General features: G+C 41.9%; 1 protein-coding gene across 2 annotated transcripts; it reads left to right on the top strand.

Annotated features, from left to right (window-relative positions):
- Positions 1-2331: 2331 nt before the first annotated feature.
- Positions 2332-15074, top strand: irak3 (interleukin-1 receptor-associated kinase 3). 2 transcript variants are annotated; one of them, XM_031869852.1, is made up of 13 exons: positions 2335-3009; positions 3495-3686; positions 6232-6299; positions 6397-6445; positions 6955-7118; positions 7329-7393; positions 7480-7594; positions 8462-8580; positions 10669-10867; positions 11808-11870; positions 12019-12186; positions 12888-13230; positions 14822-15074. In XM_031869852.1, exons 1-13 carry the CDS (start codon positions 2907-2909, stop codon positions 14953-14955), a joined length of 1782 nt encoding a protein of 593 aa, XP_031725712.1. In that variant the 5' UTR covers positions 2335-2906; the 3' UTR covers positions 14956-15074. The 2 variants fall into 2 exon arrangements, with proteins under 2 accessions (XP_031725711.1, XP_031725712.1); XM_031869851.1 differs by lacking the exon at positions 14822-15074 and having other exon boundaries at positions 2332-3009; positions 12888-13455.
- Positions 15075-20200: the final 5126 nt, after the last annotated feature.

Below are 20200 nucleotides of genomic sequence, written 5' to 3'. Positions count from 1 at the left end.
TATATATATATATATATATGGTATAGCGTAAGTGATCACAAGGTTAAAAGACGCGCTGTTTAATTCTCCAAAGTCAGTTTTTCATGACATTGAATGATGGATTTTGGCATCTGCTGAAGTTTCCCGTCCGCTGTGAGTCCACAAACATGTTCTTCTGTATGAAGGATGTCGCTCCGCGGAGCCTGAAGGAAACTCTGGTAGATAGAGAGCTTGGTGTTTAGCATTCCTGTGTGCGTTTGATGCTTGATCTGTAGAGGTTAAACACTGTCATCTTAACTGCTCTCTTTCTTCTGAATGTAAATCAAAGTGCTTTTTCTTTTTCTTGTACACATCAGATCTTATGAAATAGAGGATTAAGCTTTTTAATATTCAGTTCATATTGCAGAATGACTTGTTCATGCTGTCTCTGAAGCTTATAATAGTAGATCTCAGATTGGCTGTGTAAATGTATTTTATACAATATGGTTGGGTAATAAAGGTGTATATGACACTTCTTTGTACAGGTTATTGAGTTAATATGCAAAATACATTTCAGAGCAGAGTCTCAAAATGTCCGCATGTTGAAAGGAAAGAGGAAGTAGTCGTTCTACTGTTCGTCTCCTTCCTACGTCACACTTTCACTGAAGGTGATGGAGGACAAATGCACAGTCCTATAATCCAAAGTTCATCTCGTTAAAAGAAGAACTCGGTCTCTTGTACAAAAACATTTTTTTCCTCTTACTACCCCTCCACTGCAACTCACCGAGGAGAAGCTTTCCGGGGAAGCTCACACTTTAAGACTCTTACTTTGAAAGAGGCCCACTTCCTTTGATGAACAAGCCTCATCCTGGCTTCAAATAGGGGAGAGCGGGGCCTCTTGGGATAGGTATGGTTAGGATTTTATCTAAACTAGTACTCTTATCTATACTATTATCAGTTCTTTTTGATTATATTGTGAGGAAAAAAGACAATTAAGAAAAGAATTGGCATTGCTTTATTATTCTTGTATGTAAACAAATAGTCTTTTTTGAGCAGCAATACAAACTGTTCCAAAATCTTCAGAAAACATTCACAGCTAAACGATTGGCTAAACAAGTGATTATCTTTCATTTATTAACTCGTTCTTATGATCAAACTCTGCATGGCATCGCTAACGATTTGGCATCTCGGCTGGTGTGCTCCCACCGCAAGATGGTCTCTTTGTTGGATTTTTACTTCTCATTTTAAAATAGTTATACATCCAGTACAGAATGTGCATCTGTGACAAGTCGCCCCATCAGCAGGTAAGTTGTTACACTATATGGTTCCACAATAAAGAACTTCAAAGTAAAGGCTTTCCACACTAATGCAGTTAAAAATGGCTTCGTTTAGATCCATGTATCCATCACCAGGGCTGGCTTGACAAAAACAGCAACAACCCATGTAAGTAAATGAGTGAACACATAAGAAATGGTCTCCTGGGTGCAAGACTTTTATAATTATAACAAGTGCAAATGAATAATAAATTACAAAAATACAAGTAATTGCCGCCATGGTAGACAAAACATGATTCAAGGAGACGAGAGAAGACATGACAAAGTGCCCTCTGGGTACTCTTCCAGTAGGGGTGCAACGGATCATAAAACTCACGGCTCGGATGGAATCACGGATCGGATCGGATCAGCAAAATAGGGAAAAGGTCGCAAACATAACTTTTAGAGGTCCCCTGATCACGCTATTCTGCTGCTGATACCAGACTATTATTTTTCACTGACGCTCCAAAAGTCCCTTCCATCGCTCTGAAGGCAGTGTGAACCATAAAACAATCTACATTTTTTATAATTTCTCTCTGTTAAAATCATCGATAGTGTGTATTTGAATAAAACACACAATTCAAATGATTATAATAATAAAATATTGTATTTTTATGGATAAAATAAAATCTTGTAATTAGCAGTATTAATGATATAAAGATTAAAGCTAGTGTTGGTAAGTGAAACAGCTCATAATCCACTCTCCAATCTATTTTATATTGCTCTGAATACATCGCCTTCACAGCTACCTTTATTCAGATGTGTCGCCAAAACTACATTTTACAAGATTACATGTAAACACATCATGTGATGATAACATTTTAATTTACTCTCGACCAATACAATTTGTTACTGAACAGAGCCTAAAGGCATCATAATGTGGTTAGCTGTTAGCCCCGGTTGCTGCCAACGGTACTGCTGCTCATTTCAACACAGAGTTGTTAGCAATGTAGCGATCAGGGATCGGCGACTAAAAAACATTAATACCGATCTGCTGATCGCATATTTCTACTGAAGATGGGCCGATAACAACCTGCAGTACAACTTTATTTCACACTATTATGGTTAAACTGTGTAATTAATCCATGGTTTACATGCATGCCGGAGCAGGAGGGGGGATTCTTACACATCACAGATCAATACGCTCCGTTCCACCACTATCCTCCAGGAGAGAAAACACGATGCTGTGCCCTCTAGGGCGCCATTAATGGAGATAATATGACATAGTGCTCTTTGGTTGGCTTTTCAATAGGAAGACATGATGAGGTGCTCCACATGAACGTTGTCTGCTGCTGGTACCCTTTTATTTTAGTGCCCCTGCCCTCAAACAGCTCGAGTCCGCCACTGGCCGCAGCTCCGCGCGTCATCCTCGCTGTAGAGGATCTTTGACGCTACTTTAGGGGATATTTATTTGTAAGTCGGGTCTCTTCTGTAATGGAGTAGTCTCGTGTAGTTCTACCTGTTTCCACCGTACAAAATCATGGGGTAAAGTATGAGTCCGTCTGTTGACTCACTGAACAATGACTTCGTCATTAGCACGCACGGGCGCGGGGGATTTCCGTATTTGAGACACTCGACTACTGACGTTACTACCGCTCCGCTGACGGCGCAGCGGATCGACAGGCTCCCGTTCAGATGGACCCGTCCACGTTCCTTTACGATGTCCCCCCGGTGGTCGCCGAGAGACTGTGTAAAATTCTGGACAGTGGAGATGACAGGCTCGGCTGGCGCGCACTGGGTGAGGAAGAGTTGTTGTCTTTCTGGTGTGCGATCTGGGTTGAGTTTACTGGAGATACGGATCTACCGCAGCCACATAACACACTGACTGTGATCCAACTCTCAAACTGTTGACACGATGCTGTGACAACAGGAAACTGTCTGTCTGTTCATATCCTTTGAAATAATAAGGAACTACAATAGCCGATCTTTAACTATTAGAATATGGCCTGTTATTGATACACAGATACACAGTAATCAATTCTGAGTTTGGATTTACCAAGTCAAGTGAAACTGCTATGCAAATGCCCTTAAGGCTTCTGTATGTTGCATATAGCATGCTCACTTCATTGATTGGTTAAAAGACTTGAGCAACTTCAAGTCATCCATATGGACGAGTTGCTGTGTGATATGCGGGTAGAGGAAAGGCTTGGATGAACCCGCGTTCTTATTCTTTATTTGCATACACTGACACTCTCCGTGTCCATCTTCTGTCTCGGCCTCCAGCTGTCCGAGTCGTACCCAGCATGTTAGAGGTTCGCATGTTGGAGCGCGTGGAGGCAGCCGGCCGGAGTCCCACTTGGGAGCTGCTGTGGTCCTGGGCTCAGGAGAATCCAAGGGTGCAGGACCTGCTGAAGGTGCTGCAGGACATGGGCCACCACAGGGCCCTGCAGCTCATCCAGGGTCCAGCTCAGTCAGGTCAGTTACAAACAAATCAACCAGCATTTCCTCATGTATCTGCAGAGCACATTCAAAAGATCTTGATAACTCAAGTGTTGAATTATTGATCCAGTAAACTCAGTTGATGCATAACTTCCTGCACGCTCTGTATGCTATTTAAAGCTCCAGGTTGAGTGGATTCAAGGAGTAGCGGTAGGGCTAGGCAGTATACCGGTTCAACCGGTATACCAGTTTTAATTTCCCGTATGATATGAATTTCTCAATATACCGTCATACCGGTGCACAGCCGAAACAACTTCTGTCGCTCTTCAACAGGCAGCAACATATATTGTTTGCCGCTGAGAGCGCTGCGGTCGGAGCTAGTTGTCTTAGCTGTATTGAGAGGGAACCCTAGTCATGGTTATAACTTTATAACAACAATTAGTAACCCACAACTAACGCTCTTTAACAGGGAAAAACACCACGACACAACAGTTTGTGATACATAAACAATTTGTAACACTAATAATTGTACATTTATAAAATTTCACTGCCGAACTGCATGCTGGGTACAGCTCGCTAACAACAGTCTGCTAACAGCTTGGAGAGGCTCTGTCGCTCCAGTGACGTTACATTAAAGAACAGAAAAGAGCGATGCAGGATGAACAAAGACTAAACAACAAGAGGTATTTTGGTTAGACACATATGCAACGCTGATTACCGTGTAATATGTGTGGTATTTGTTATAAATGTATGTTGGTACGAGGATGACAAGAAGCTGTACTTGGAGGGGTTTAGGACCCAGGGGACTGTAGGTGAAGGAAACAGGAAGTGACGGAACAGAAGACACACCACACAAACAGCTGTTCACCGCTCGCTGGCCGGTTGTTTTCGCCGTTAATTAATTAATGCTTTAACGCGAAAAAAAATACCGTGATGTACCGTGAAACCACCAGAATCTTACAAAATACAGTGATATGCATTTTTGGTTATAGCGCCCAGCCCTAAGAGCGGAGTCTTTAAAAATGTCAATATGTAAATTGTGTAAAAAACTTAATGAGAACTGTGGGCGACTTAGTGGTAGAGCAGCGTCGTCCTTCAATCAGAGGATCGGCGGTTTGATCCCGGCTCCACTAGTCAGACAAGACACTTAAGCCCAAATTGCTCCCGTAGCTGTGCCTACGGTGTGTGAATGTTAGCAGCCTATTTGGTGTGACAATACACAATTTCACAGCTGATCACACTGACTACATTATATGTACAGAACAAGATTCTGTCTTATCAGTCAGTCCAGGAGCCACGTCTTCTGGCCCAAAAAAACAATCATATTTTTTGAACTGACACTGTAATGTGTTGTCTATTATGTGCAATAGCATAACCCTAACCCAAGTCTACAAGGTACAATCTGTACAGCATACGACCCCCTCTGTCCGTAGACCCTCAATTCATTCATCGGAAAAACTCCTCTTTAACCGGGAAGAAACGTTGTGGAGAGCAGCTGTTTCCTCTCCCAGGAAGGACAGACATGCAGTAGATATTGTTCCACTAATGTGAAATCACAGTATGGACAGTCAGGATGCAAGAATTCTAGTTATATTGTAAACATGAAGAAAATTGGGTCTATAAGGATGTCAAACAGGATCCAGAGGTCCTCCTCTCCACTATGGGACCTGGAGAGAGGACTGGCTAAAGGAACATGCTCAAGCACGCATTCACACAGATAGGAGACGACTGGGAGTCTCATGTCCTTGTGGGACACAAACAAACGCGTTTACAGTATTCTCATCGGCAGAACAAACACGGACTATAAGTACGAGGATTAATGATACGCCAAGACTGAGACAGACTAACTGAAAGTTGAAGGGGTAGTTTGGATGTCTTAAAGTTCTCCAGACTGTGGGCGAACTATCCCTGTTAAGGTGTTTTAGGTTTGGAGGTTTAGACGGTCTGATGTCAGCATGGAGGTAATTCCAGAGGAAGGGGTATGATGGGGAAAGGCCCTGTGGCTTCTTGTTAACTCCAGCACAGACTGGAGCCCCGTATTCTGAGAGCGGAGAGTCCTGATTGGAGTATAAGGCGTAAGGCGATCAGCCGTGTCTATCTAGAATTTTGAAGGTCATCAGAAACACCTTAAAGTTTGATCTCTTATGGATATGGAGCCATGAAGGAAAGCTACAGCTGGTGTAATGTGGTCAAATAGTCTAGTTTTAGGTAAGAATCTAGCTGCAGCGTTCTAAACCTTTTGAAGACTTTTGAGCATGCGACTGGACAACAAAACGTTACAACGATCAAGTCTGGATGATACAAAGGTGTGAATTAGGATCTCTGCACCGGCCACAGACGGAGAACGCCTGCTTGTGATCAAATGTAGCACCAAGATTCTGGGCTGTCTGCATCTACATTTTATCTAAATTTAATTCAAAGCCGAATATTTGCAGCAAATATTGTGGTTTAATATGCTTGAAATATTGTTAATGCAAGCAAGATTGTAGATGGTTGGTGGAGCGATAGAGGAAGTTACATCACATAGGGAAAATGTAAAGCCCGTTTTTGGTTCCTCTTTGTGGCTCATGTCTATTTACAGAGTCGCCTGTGCCTCCCAGCATTCAACACGCAGAGTCCGGAGGACAGATGTCAGCAGATGAAGAGAAGGTAGAATGAATTGTTCTATTGACAGGAGGCAGCCTGCATGACCGGTGTGCAGCAACAAGAGTAAATGACCATCCTGTCCTCTGTTTTCTCCGATAAGGGATCCTTCCAACGAGAGGAGAGCTCTGCAAGTCAAGCATTATGCCCCGGTAAGTAAAGTGAACATTCAAATATACAGTAATTAATTTAACGGCCCTGTATTGTGTAACGTGTTTTTAGTTAAAGCAGGTTTAGTTGCTGTATACTGTAAAAGTATCAGAAATACACACCGCCCGTATTCAGACACTGTGCCTTTAAACAAGACGTAGGGGTGGTTGTGAGGTTGTGACATCACGATACAGTCTGCGTTAGAAGTGCTACTAAAATCCGTGTTGACGCTCATAGTGAGTCCTCAAGCTGCAGTGACGTGGGGGCTTAAAGAGACAGGCACTAAAACGGAGCGTTTCAGACACACAGTATGAGTGTTTTTTAACAATAACGCATGTAAACATGTTCTAGTAAAAACCCAAAATACAAGTACGAACCTGAAAATCAGCATATGTCCCCTTTTAAATCATTCAAGTCATACATTGATTGTGTTGAATTTTGACTTGCCATGTGTGAATTAGCATAAATAAAGCAATTGTAGGGTTCATGCTGCTCCGTCTCTGTGTTCCAGTGAGCTCCGCCGGAGACAGTCAGCCACCTGCAATCACTTTCCAAGACGTCATCGATGGAACCAGGGGTTTTCATCATGACATGAGAATTGCAGAGGGACACTTCTCTGATGTCTTCAGAGCGCAGATGGGAAGTAAAAAGGTGGCGGTGAAGCTTTTTAAACAGGTGATTTTTGATTCTGACACTCTTAACGGTCTGACAGTTTGGGAAATATGCTAATACAAATATCAAAAATTCAAATTAAAGGGATGGTTTGCATGTGAGGTTGTATGAGGTACTTCTCCACAGTCAGTGGATCACCTGCAGTAGATGGAGTTTAGAGGCAGCGGTAGACTGTGAAATAAAATGACTGTTTCCTTATCCATCATTTTCCAGACAAATATGGCGTCATGGAAGAAGCTGTGGGACGCCTTCAGGAGAGAAATGGAAATTCATCATTTGTACGTGTCAACACTCGCTCTCATAACACCTTTCTATATGTATGTGATGGAGTGTGCTCAATATCAAAGGGGGTGATGTGTTCCAGGTACCGACATCCAAACATCTTAGACCTGTTGTGCTGTTTCTCTGATGAGGGCCGCTACTGTCTGGTCTATCCTTACCTCCCCAACGGGTCGCTCTTCCACAGACTACACCATCAGGTAGTTCTATCAACACGTTGCTCACCCTGCGGTATGAACGTGAGGTCAGTCTGTGTGTCACTTGTTTTCCAAGCCAGAGAAAGGTAGTTGCTCAGTAACACTTTCAGAAAACAGGAAGTGAACTAGTGGGATACAACTTCTGCTTTTGCAGGAGTTGACAAAGGTTTTTGTTTTGAAAGAATATATAATTGAAACTTAAGAACATGAATATAACAATTTTACAATGAGAAAAAAGTAGCAAAGTGTACTTTCTATGTCCTTGAACAACATTTGCGTTTGCTTCTTTTACTATGATATTTTAAATTAAAAGTAAAATAGTGAAACTGTGTATATATTTATATATATATTTATATATATATATATATAAATTGACTTAATTTGGTTACCTAAATAATCTTGCAATCTTTTTTTTACTGATATAGGCAAATGTTAATTTCTGAGATTGCACAAAAAGTCTATATCTTTTCTGTATCAGTTTTCCTAAAGTTAGATATGAATAAATACCTTGCTTACCAGCATCGCAATATATCCCATGTAATGGCCAGATTGTGGCTAATACACAGCCCAATGTGATTTAAGATGCAATCTGTAATGTGACCGAGGCAGAGTCTGTACTTTGTAAGTAGGAACATGTTATGTCATGTAAACACACAATTATTGGAGAAGCGTGTAGTTATTCCAGTCACAAACACGTATTTACTACGTTTGTGTGCTGTAAACATACCTACATGTGATTCAACATTGCCAGGTAGTGTTGGTTAAATGTTATGCTGTTTAATTACCACGTTACACTAAATGCCTTGAATGGTAAACGATCTTGCATATTCTTTTGTGTCATATTTCAAATGTTGTGTTGTCACTGTACAGGACGGAGAGCCCCCTCTCTCCTGGCAGCAGCGCCTCGCCATCATTAAGGGAACTGCAAAGGCCTTGCATCACCTCCACACAGCTCAGACCAGCCCGGTGATCTGTGGCAACATCTCCAGGTACGAGATGAAGAACTACAGCCTGTCTGTTGTGTCTCTGAAGAGGACGTCGTCACTGTGGCGTTCAACACTTCACAGAACGAACACTCTCTTCAAGGGAAATATCAAATATCATATCCAGCTAAGACTGGAAAGATCAGAAAGATCCATGTTGGAAGGAAAGTTGTAGAGATTGACTGCAATATGTTACACCAATAGAGGTGATTATGTAATTGTTAACAAGGCAATCATGTATACCAGCAATGCAACTACATGCAGAAGAGAACTATTACATAGATAGATGTTACTTTATTAATCAAGGGGACAGCAGCATTTATAGATGCAGGTAAAGCAGAAATAACAGAGTAGAACATATGAAATATAAAGATGCACAATATATACAATATAATAGAATAATATTAAATGAACTAACTAAACAATAGTGCAAAGATTTATCCAAACAAACAAACAACGGTGTATCAGTGTTCTAGTCATGTCAATGATCTGGCCAGAGATGATTTATTATGAAGTCTAATAGCAGAGGGCAGGAATGTTCTCCTGTATCTGTCCTTGTGACAGTGGAGCTGGATCAGTCTGTTGGAGAAAGTGCTCCACTGTCCCTGCAGGAGGTGGTGGAGAGGGTGGTCCGGGTTATTCAATATGGATAATAGTTTCAACTTCTGCAGATGGCATGACCCTGAGTTGTACTGGAAGTCAGTGGTGTACAAGGTGAACAGGAAGGGAGACAGAACAGTTCCCTGTGGAGCTCCAGTACCACTGACCACTGTATCAGACAGTACACCGCCCAGTCGGACAAACTGTGGTCTGTGAGGTAGTCAGTGATCCAGGAGATGGTGGATGCGTTAACCCCCACCACCCGCAGCTTCTCACTCAGCAGCAGTGGTTGAATGGTGTTGAATGCACTGGAGAAATCAAAGAAAGTGATTCTGGAAGGTCCAGGTGCGACTGAGCTCGTTGCAGCAGGTAGATGATGGCGTGGTCCATCATCATTGAAGCCAGTTATTGGCTTCATCCCGGTCCACACCTCCCTCACGTTGTTCTGCTGGAGTTTGGCCTCTGGCTTCCTCCTGTAGGAGTCCTTGCACTCGCTGAGCTTCTCCTTCAGGTTGTGCTGGACTCTGCTGAGCTCGTCCCTGTCTCCAGACCTGAAGGCTGCTTTCTGCTTATTAAGGAGAGCTTTCAGGTCACTGGTGATCCATGGCTTGTTGTTGGGGAAACAGCGTACAGTCCGGGATGGAATGGTGGTTTGTTCACAGAATTTAGTGTATTCTGTGATGCAGTCCGTCATGCTGTTGAGGTCCTCCCCATGTGATCCACACAGCACATCCCAGTCCGTCGACTCAAAGCAGTCCTGCAGGGCGTCTTTAGCCTCCTGTGTCCACAACCAATACTATTTATTGCCATTCGTGTCTTTGTTATTTCCAGCTACGACAGCTGGTATTGTTTTCACCTTCTGAGTCTGTGTGTGATAACCTGACCCACCAGCTGGCTTGTTACACAGAACCATCTGGGAAGTCGTCTTTGGAAACTGTTTGGAAAAGGGCGGGCACTTTCAAAAATATATTTGGCTGGTGATTGGCTGGTGAGGAGAAGAAGAACTTCTCCTCACCAGGAGAAGAGCAAAAACATATAATGGAGAACAGCCTTCAGTGATATTCTTTTATCTTCTTTCAATGAGGAAATATTATCCAGTCCTGATAGAACTGAGTCTGTTGCAGCATCTACGTTCACCTCTTCAGGAGCCGCCCTTGTTTTTTAGAACCAACAGTCGCCTCTCCGTGTCGTCTCGCACACACCGAAACCACGCCCCTAGCTGCCAGCAGTTCATGGTGTAGTTGAGATCAAGACGTAGGTCAAGTTAAATGATTGGGTGCGGCCTGAGCAAGGGTGCCTGAAGTAGCCCCCCCACCCACCCATCCCACACACACACACACACACACACACACACACACACACACTGTCCTATTCAGTCGAAAGCTAATGCTATACGTAGGGATTATAGACTAATACCGTACACGCCTGCAGCGTGGTGGAGCTCCACTGTCTGCTGCCTTTCATCTGTCTTGTGTCTCTGCCGTCTCTGCACAGTGCTAACATACTCCTGGACGACGCCCTGCAGCCCAAGCTGTCCAACATTGGGTTGGCTCGTCTCCGTCCTCATTCAGCCAATCAGAACTGCACGGTCACTCTGGACACGCGGTCCCACAGCAACCTGGGATACCTCTCTGAGGAGTACATCCGAGACGGCAAGCTGTCCGTCAGCCTGGATGTTTACAGCTTCGGAATGGTGATTGTAACAAGATCATGAGCTTCGCTGCACTTTCTTCATGTGTTCATCGGGTCGTTGCATAGAAACTCTCCGTTACAAGTTTTAGTACAACAATCAACATTTCACTTCGGTAAAAGAGTTATCCGAAAAAAAGCACATCAAGTATCAAAAGTGCACATTAGGCAGAATGGTCCCCTGTTATATCATTATGTATACGATTCCACTTGATTACCATCACAGATACATTACATTAAGCTTGTTTGAACAACTTCAGTAGTATTATATTATCATTATATTATGTATTACATCTTTTATAATATATAAATGCAAACTCTTATTTTGAAAACAAATTAGTAACCATAGCATCAAATACATCTAGTGGAGTAAAAAGTATAATATTCTCTCTAGTGTCCACCAGGGGGCGACTCCTCTGGTTGTATAGAAGTCTATGAGAAAATGACTCTACTTCTCTCTTGATTTATTACCTCAGTAAACATTGTAAACATGAGTTTATGGTCTCAATCTCTAGTTTCAAGTCTTCTTCAATACAGCATGATGTTCATTTAGTACATTATGGTCCATTTAGAGTCAAACAGACCATAAAGCAGGGGATGCTTTAGGGCGGGGCTACACAGTGATTGACAGGACTCTACAGCTAACAGAGACGTATACGGCGTCTCTACCTCACTTTTCCACATTCCAAATATGGTCACTTCTGTTCACTGGTTGTAAAAAAACAAGATGGCTTCGGCCAAATTGCCGAACTCAAGGCTTCAAAACTGCAGTCCACAAACCAACGGGTGCATCACGTTCAGTTCTCATATACAGTCTACGACATCTACAAATCAGTAATATTGTATATAGGACGAAGTACACAGTAAATCTTACTGTAATGAAGGATATGATCTCTGATGGAAACATTATTTCTTGCCATTGATTACAGTCTGTTTGCTCTCAGGTTGTAATGGAAACAGTAACAGGACGGAAGGTCACAGAGGACGTAGTGAAACAAACCTCCCTGGTGAGTCGACTCTAAAGCTGGAATAGTAAGGTCATGGGTTAGGGTGGGCTATGTAACCTTCAGATAAAGGCTTCATAATCCATTGTGCTGTCTTACAACAGCAGTCATGTATGATCACAGTAAGTGTAAGCACTGTCTGCTCTGTCAGAGAGACCTGCTTGTAACCGAGGTGGAGGACAGCGGCGGTGTGGACTCTTGTCTGCAGTTCTTGGATGAGGCGGCCGGCCAGTGGCTGACGGCCGTGGCCCTCGACCTTCTGCGTCTGGCCTTGGACTGCGCCGCTAGCCGCCACCGCAGCAGACCAAGCATGGAGAATGTGAGCAATACCAGTTCATTCTTGACCTTTAGGCACTGCAAAATATCCTCCGCTCAAAGGCCCACATGCTGAGTTCTATGATGCTTCTTGTGGTTTTCTTTCATGCTGCTATAATCACTTTTGTTATGACTGCTTATTAAGGCCGTTGTAGGTAAATACAAAATAAAAATGACAGAACTGTGGAGTGGGGTAGTATTCAGAGAAAAAAAGTTAAATGTCCAAGCGTAAAGTCGTACATTTAGGAGAAAAAACTACAAGAAGAAACTTTAAATATAACATCAGAAATTTGCAAGAAAAAAAAACGTGCAAACTGCGATAACTCCAGACGCTGTGTGTACCTGGGAGGCACATAAACATGTTCTCTTCTGTGTTCTTACATGAACATAATGCTCACACTTTGTCCTCATGTTTGTTTTATTTTGCCGTTTTATTTTATCAGATAAATCCTAAAGATTTCCTATTGGTCCTGAAAGATACATATACTCATTTATTATTTTTGATCTTTTGCACAATAAAGCAACATGCGTACTTGATCTTGTTTTATAAAAATGTACAACTTGCATCTCTTTTTTTCTCTTAATATTACGCCCCTCCCCCGGTTCTGTCATTTTTCTTTTGTTTTCCCGACAAAGGTCCTAATACGCCGTCATATTTAAGTGACTGTGGATAAGATAACTCCTATAAATCTCAACTGTCTTCAGGTACTTCTTGCATTGAGCAAGCTGCTTCCTCCACCTAGCTGCCCCCCCGCCGACCAACCCCACAGCCTGGACGACAGAGACCCTTATGATGCCGAGCCGAGCCCCCCACCCTCCATTCCCGTAGAGCACGACGAGCAGCGCAGCCCCCCCGCTTCTCCAATGCAGGCGGGGGCGCGTGAATGCAGCCAGTCGGAGGTGACTTATTTGAGTGACTTTGGGGGGGCGGTGGACCTGTACAGCAGCTGGCCCGTGCAGTGCAGCTGCCTTGCTGAGACCGGCAGTCTAACCTGCGAGGACTGCAGGGCCAACGGCTTCACCAGCGACAGCACAGACGGCCCTCAGAGTGAGTCTACACGTAGCGGTGCTATCGCTCGGGTTTATTCTTCACAGGTGCTGGGAACGAAAAGGAGCGTGTTTGGGTTATCAGCATATATGAAAAACTTAATTATTGACATCAATAGAATTAATAATGCACCACCCTGCAAACAGGGAACAATAACCAAACGATAAACTAAGTCTCATAATTAGTGTTCACTGACAATGTCAACAGTCTGAGTACTATTACACATTCAGAGTGAAAGTGAAGGTTTAAGTTCGAGCACAGACCACATATACAGCTATTACCACAATACACATGCACAAAGTAATCACAGACAGCTGCTCTTTAATAAATATAGAGTTTATTAAGTTCCAATAATAATGATCTAGTCAACTAATATCTAAAACTAACAACAACTATATATTCATGAGCACGCTATCTAAAATCAACAAACGGGGGTAAGGGGGGGAGTGTGTGTGTGTGTGTGTGTGTGTGTTGGGGGGGGGGGGGCGGGGGCGAGAGCACAGTTCAGACAACGTATGATATCGCGAGACTCTGAAATGGCGAATATAAAGGTCATTATCTACTCGTGTCTGAAGCAGTTAGCTCACCCCGGAGCTACATTAGCTTAAAGCTATATGTGTGTGTGTGTGTGTGTGTGTGTGTGTGTGTGTGTGTGTTAGTAAAAGAAGAGAGAAAGCAAACAAAACAGAATAGGATCCTCCCCCCATGGTGGAGTACGGAAGATTGTTCTCTCAACTACAGAAACACGACTGACGATCTTTGATTGGCCCAGCTGTTGCAGCAGTATGAAATACACAGTTACTTCTACACAACATCAACGATCTTGTTCATTAATCTCAGCGGTTATTGAGCATACACACCACGTTATAAGATGATACAGTAACTTCAGCAACACAAACAAGACAGGAAACACAATGACTAACTAGCCCAGACACCTTGAGTACGCCTTACTGTGAGATGATTTCTCAACCAATCGGTCGGTCCCACACTCGGCTCCAATCGTTGCTCAATGAATTCCCTCTGCAGCAGAGAATCTCTTCGGCTCATTAAGGGAATTCTCTGCCCTTGTAACCGGCATGAATCGACTTGATTAGAAAGAGAATCCGTCCTTCTCTTTCTCTGAAGAATCTGTGTTCTTCACTTCTGCAGGCAAATTGTCCACTTCTCCCTTTCTCAGTCTCTCTTCATCCAGCGAATGTAAAGCAGTTGACCTAGGGTCTCGTCTAAAAACAGCAACGTTGTGTTCGTGCTTCCTTAGTCCGTCCAGGGTCTGAGGGATAAGCCCTGTTTCAGTGTGCTCGGGAGCTTTGTAGTTTGGTGGCTGAGCTCCAGGGGTCTGTGGTCCTTGACCAATGGGAGGCCAGCGTTACATTTGGGTGAAGATTTGACACAGGTGAGTGTGAAATCCTTTCTGGTGGGGGTTTGGATGCTACCTACCCAAATGAGGCTGAGCCTTGCCTGCAAAATGGTCAGGCCCAGTGTCTTTGTCTCAGAGCACATGGAGAAGCACATGGGCCCAACACAGGTGAGCTATACTCTGCGTGTGTTAGCCTACTAGAAGTAATCAATTGCTGTGTTTTGTATGTTTCAGCTGAAGCTCTTGTGGTGGACAATCCAGCCAAGGAGAGACTGAGGAACAAACTGAGTCTTTACGACAGAGGGCTGATTCACACGCAGGAGCTCTTCTCTGAGATGAGCCTACAGTCCACAGCAGACCACGATTAGACTGCTTCATAAAGCTACGGTGATCTAAAGTCATATTGATTTCATTCAGACCAATATTTAATTAAAAAAAAGAAACAAAACTTTTAGAAAGATGCTGAATAAAAGATCATGACTGAGAATGAATCGTTGTAAAGATGTTGAGGGGTCCAAACTGAATGTGTTCTTAGTCTCTGTGGAAGATATCTGACGCTGGTTTCGGTTTGTGGGCCTACAGTAGAATGAGCTGGTATCACGCGGTAACGCTGTGTGGTCAGTGATGAAGTTGCCAGTTTGTGTGGAAAAAAGGTGAAAAATGCCTGAGTTTGATGGCTTCACTCCGGTAACATTACCAATCCCAAGTGTCAGCGACCGGCCTGGCCTCACTGACACTGGCTGCACAATACCTTATTATTTACAACTCACGTTATCACATATTAACTATGACTTATCTTAATTGTCCAAACAATAAATTACATATATTTAAACAAAACAACTTCCAACAGCCATATTCCTGAACTAAAGTAAATGAATGCTTAATCCCTGAGGAGCTACGTTAGCGTTAGTCACACAACATACGGTCACCAAACGTAATAACACCCTCAGTGTCAGTGGAGATGCCCATCAGAGGGCATTCAGAAGTGGGCGGTGGACTGAAAGGTAAGTAGGAATAAATGATGCCGTACAGAGCACTGCAGGGATGACGTGTTGGCATCGCACTGGCTCCCTTGACAAAATGCCAATGGGACTTTTCCACTGGAGTTTGGAGTATTGCAGAACATAAGATCTATGACAAGCACAAGTTTATGATACTTAATGCTATTGAGCCCCGTGACACTACTCCTTCTCGAGCCCATTTCTACAGACCATAATTCCTGCTTTGTAAAAGAAAACAAAAGCTCAAACAGAGAATCAAATGTCCGAAGCACCCGCTGCTGCTCTGACAGCAGACGGCCGGACGACACAAAGCTAGCTGACTGTACGACACGTTACCTCACTAGAGAGGGAGGAGCTATGTTCTTCAGACACGCCCCCTTGAGAGTTTCACTAGTCTCACCTTTTTTGCTGTATTGAAAACGTACTGAACCGTGGCACCACTGTATTGTATTGAACCATTACACCCTACTGAGCGCTGCTCAGTCTGCAAGTTAAACTATAAGAGTGCACGTGCACCAATTTATTTTTAAGAGCACAATCCGATTCATGCACAAGATGATTTAAGCATAAACTCAAACAGAGCAGATCAATTCATTGTTTTTAATTAAACGTCAATTCAATGATATTTGACCTGGAAGTGAAGGGTCATCCTGTTACACCCCTCCTCTACTTTCAAAATAAAAGAGCAGTCTTTGGCATTCATACTTGCTTAAAAATCTAAATGAGAGTAAAATGAAGTTAAAAATAGTTACCGGCTATATATCATAGTGGCATAGTGGCATAACACATCTGAATCTCTGTGGTCATTCAGTGGTCAAGTTGCATTGTGGGTAAGCCAGGTTTTAAAGACGAAGAATGAAGTTAAGAATGAAAAAGGCGTCTCTAGTTCTGCTACATCTATTGTGATTCTTTTTGTTAAACTGTCCATTGGGAGTCTTACAATGTTGGAGAATTGCAATGCTCAATAGGCAAATTTACAGGATCAAAGAAATTGAAAAAGAAAGGGAAATTTAATCTATAGCTATCCTATTCTTTATTCAACTATTTCTTCCATAAGTTTTTTGGACCTCTTCTACTTCTGCATTTTTTAAGCTACAGAAACCGTTAAACGGTCAAAGGGAGGACGGCGCTGACAGTGTGTGGGCAGTAAACAGACTAACCGTGAGATAGAATTTCGAGATATCAAACAGTCTTTTGCCACAGGCCTCAAAGCACTCATGCTCGGCAGTGATCCCGTGGTGTTTGAGCGCTTTAGCCACTACCTCCTGCACAGGGTAGGAAATTTACATATTTTTTTGGGGGCAATTTTTGCCCCCACTGACTGAAATCCAGGGGCATTTTCAAAAAATTGGGGGCGCTTTTAGAAACTTGTGAAATAACATTTAACCTTTGTTCAAAATAATAAATATACTTATTTAGGCTTACAGTATATGAGCAATTGTCATCAAATGGCAATTATAAGACTATTAGGCAGTAGTCTACAGATTCAAAGTGTTTTCTTCGATTTTTTGAACAAAAAACAAACATAAATCAGACAATCATATTCAATTTATTCGTATTTCTTTGTGGTTATTTATTGTTATTATTACATTTTTTTAAACAACTATTAACAATTATTAAGTCAACGATGCCTTGATTACATATACATCAGTCATTGTGTCGAATTATTGAGAAAGATATTTTTGTAGCACCTCAAATATTGTGATATTACCCATTTTTGTCCTGAACTTATGCATTAGTCATTGTGTGGACTTTTTGAGAAAAACATTTTTATAGCACCTTAAAAATTTCAAAAATGTGCCATTTGAAGGTACAAATTCAGTTCAGAGTTTTTACTTAGTAAAATATCTTAATTGACTGTCAGTCAGGTATTATTCATTAGCAACCCTCAAATCAAAGAATAAAGACACTTTACGCACAATTTAGGTGTATTTTCCCTTTAACTCACGAGATGCAGGTAGCATGTTTTATACTTAATGTGAATATAATTCATTTAATCTAATTTCCATTATGCAATATGTATACTTTGTTGGCATCTTATTCTGAAAACCGGATGTTCGTCTGAAGAAACCGGATGTTGTCTCACGTTAATATTTCCGTTAACTTTCAAAGTCCTTCGCTCGCTCCCGATCTGCGCCGTTTGAATGCGTTTACCGTGAATGTCAGCATATAGGAGCACTAACATGTAAGTGTCTGCTGAGTTGACCGCAGTCACAGGTCTGATTAAGAAGCGCTCTATTTATTTATTCGTTTAGAAAGTTCGGGGGCATTTTTTGCCCCTCTCCTAGTGGTATCGGTTGCAAAATGATATTTCTTAGGGGCAGTTTTGCCCTTTGCTCTAGTGTATTTTCAACGCTGCTCCTGCAGCATCTGAGGACACAAAAGACGAACACGCTCACAGTTCTATATTAGCATTACTGTGAAAAACAACACTTGAATAACAAGCCACGGTTGCGATGCAGATTGTGAGCTGAACGTCTGTGTGTGTGTGTGTGTGTGTGTGTGTCTATGGAGGCAGGCAGCAGGTGACATGATAATGGTATAGTTGTAAAGTGATTTTTCTGCGACATTATAACGCAGCCCACACATTCACAGCAAAACACAAAATGTTAATCTTTCCTGGAGCTTTTGCACAACTCTCATCTGTAGCAGAAAGACAGTAAGTGTTTTGTGTGTGTGTGTGTGTGTGTGTAAAGTTTAGATAGTTACTTTATTAATCCCGCAACGGGAAATTCTTTCACTACAGCAGCTTTTATAGATAGTGGTGAGTGAGGGAATTACACATTCAGTTGTTAGTAGAAACGGTACAATACAGCCTTTTTAAAATGTGCTGTTAAATAGGTGAATATCACAGGAAAACTATGGTTTATTATCACCTTTATTAACCAAAGTAACTAGTATCTTAGACTTAGATCTTGTGCGAGTGTGGCAACATCACTAAAAATGTGTCTGTGGTTGTCATAAGTAGAAGTGCGGCAGTATAGCAGCGGCTTTATACTGTTGTTTTCAGGCGGCACCATGAACACAACATAGCGCTCCCATCTTCATTTGCAGTTGTATTTTGTTGGTCACAACAAGGGTTTGCCTTTTTTAACCGTCACACAGAGGCAGAGTGACCACAGCAGGCCAGAAATCCAGGCTCTGTATTTGTTTAGCTCCAGATACCGAGGCAATGCTAACGTTTGCTTGTCGACCTGCTGGAGTGCTGAGAGTTTAAGGATGTCGAAAGGTAAAAGCTCAGTGAGAGAGAGACATGACTGACAAAGAGACTAGCAGCCTTAAGAACACGGACTTTACATTCTTCCTCACGTTGTTTACGCTATTTATAGTGAATGTGTTGTGAAGTCCAACAAATTTGCAATAAATTGTTAACTTTTCAGTTTGTCTGGTATGCAATCCAAGGCAAACTTTCACCATGTTTACTGTGAATCACAAACTAGTTGGTATGAGAGAAATGCAGTGTTATGCCGTCATGGTCAATGTCCGCTATCAAAATGCCTCCTAACAAGAAACTTCAACCACCTTACATGAAGGGGAAACGTATTTGTAGTTCATGTATGAACCAGAAATGACCACAGTGAGTGCTCTCCATGCTTCCTGATAGAAATACACAAACAAGTGAGGTTGACACGCTTTGATGAGTCAAAGTTAACAGTTATATCTAGATTATTTCTATAGCATGAATATGTTAGGTAATAATAATTTGAGAACGTTTTTTTTTTTTTAAAGCAAGTCGTCTCACACTCTCTCTCTCACACACACACGCGAGCGCGATCGTCTCGTTACAGATCAAGCGTGACTGTTGTGAAGTGGATCTTCTCGTGAGGACCAAGACACGTCTGGTTTGAACGGAACACTTTACTGTCTGAACTGCAGTATTACAGTGTTACAGTGAACACAACGCGCTCTTGCACCCGACATGTGGTTTTCTACATATTAACATTGTTAGCGTCAAGAACACGTACCATTCTACTTCCTGTCTCTTCAAAGTAAAAGCACTTCCGCTTTCATGCTCTTCACAATAAAAATAAATCATGCAATCAAACAATTTACAACAGTGACAATATTAAAATAGATATTGTCGAGATTTTAAAGTGTTTTTGTTTGTAATATGTATAATAAGCATCATTTAGTTATCGCTACTGAGAATTTAACAAACATGAAAACATGACGTAGATATGTTTGCAGTTTTCAAGGTGTATATTTCAAATTGCATCTATTACACACATAAAAATAAAGTTATGAACACTGGCTGAATATCTGTTATCAGAATCATTATAACTGTGTTATAACTGCTACTGTGTAAAGGGAATACTGCTGTTAAAAATAACCTTATTTGTTTAAAGTGTTTGCAAACCAAATGTTATTGCCCTTTTCTTCATATAGCAGTACTTTTAAAATAAAAGTGTGCAATACACTACTTTTGAATTCATTATTGAACTTTGCCATAACAATGCGATTAATCGCAAAAAATCCATGCGATTAATGGCGATTAAATATTTTAATCGTTGCCCAGCACTAATAAAAACATGTTAATAAAGTTTGTTCTGTACAAACAGGATCTCTTTCTGATAAGTGTGTTGTTCCACAATGATATGATATACAGAGGAGA

The sequence above is a fragment of the Anarrhichthys ocellatus genome, unplaced genomic scaffold (assembly GCF_004355925.1).
Source record: "Anarrhichthys ocellatus isolate YVR2014 unplaced genomic scaffold, GSC_Weel_1.0 scaffold49, whole genome shotgun sequence".
In the NCBI taxonomy this organism is placed as follows: Eukaryota; Metazoa; Chordata; class Actinopteri; order Perciformes; family Anarhichadidae; genus Anarrhichthys; species Anarrhichthys ocellatus.
The sequence above is the reverse complement of the archived record's forward strand: the minus strand, read 5'-3'. Positions and strand labels throughout refer to the sequence as shown.

What these genes read in the sequence shown, in the direction of transcription:
- irak3 (XM_031869851.1), top strand. Translation starts at nt 2,907, where the DNA reads ATGGACCCGTCCACGTTCCTTTACGATGTCCCCCCGGTGGTCGCCGAG. An exon ending in GCTCGGCTGGCGCGCACTGG is followed by an intron (nt 3,010 to 3,494) that starts GTGAGGAAGAGT and finishes CTCGGCCTCCAG; the next exon opens with CTGTCCGAGTCGTACCCAGC. An exon ending in TCCACAGACTACACCATCAG is followed by an intron (nt 7,595 to 8,461) that starts GTAGTTCTATCA and finishes GTCACTGTACAG; the next exon opens with GACGGAGAGCCCCCTCTCTC.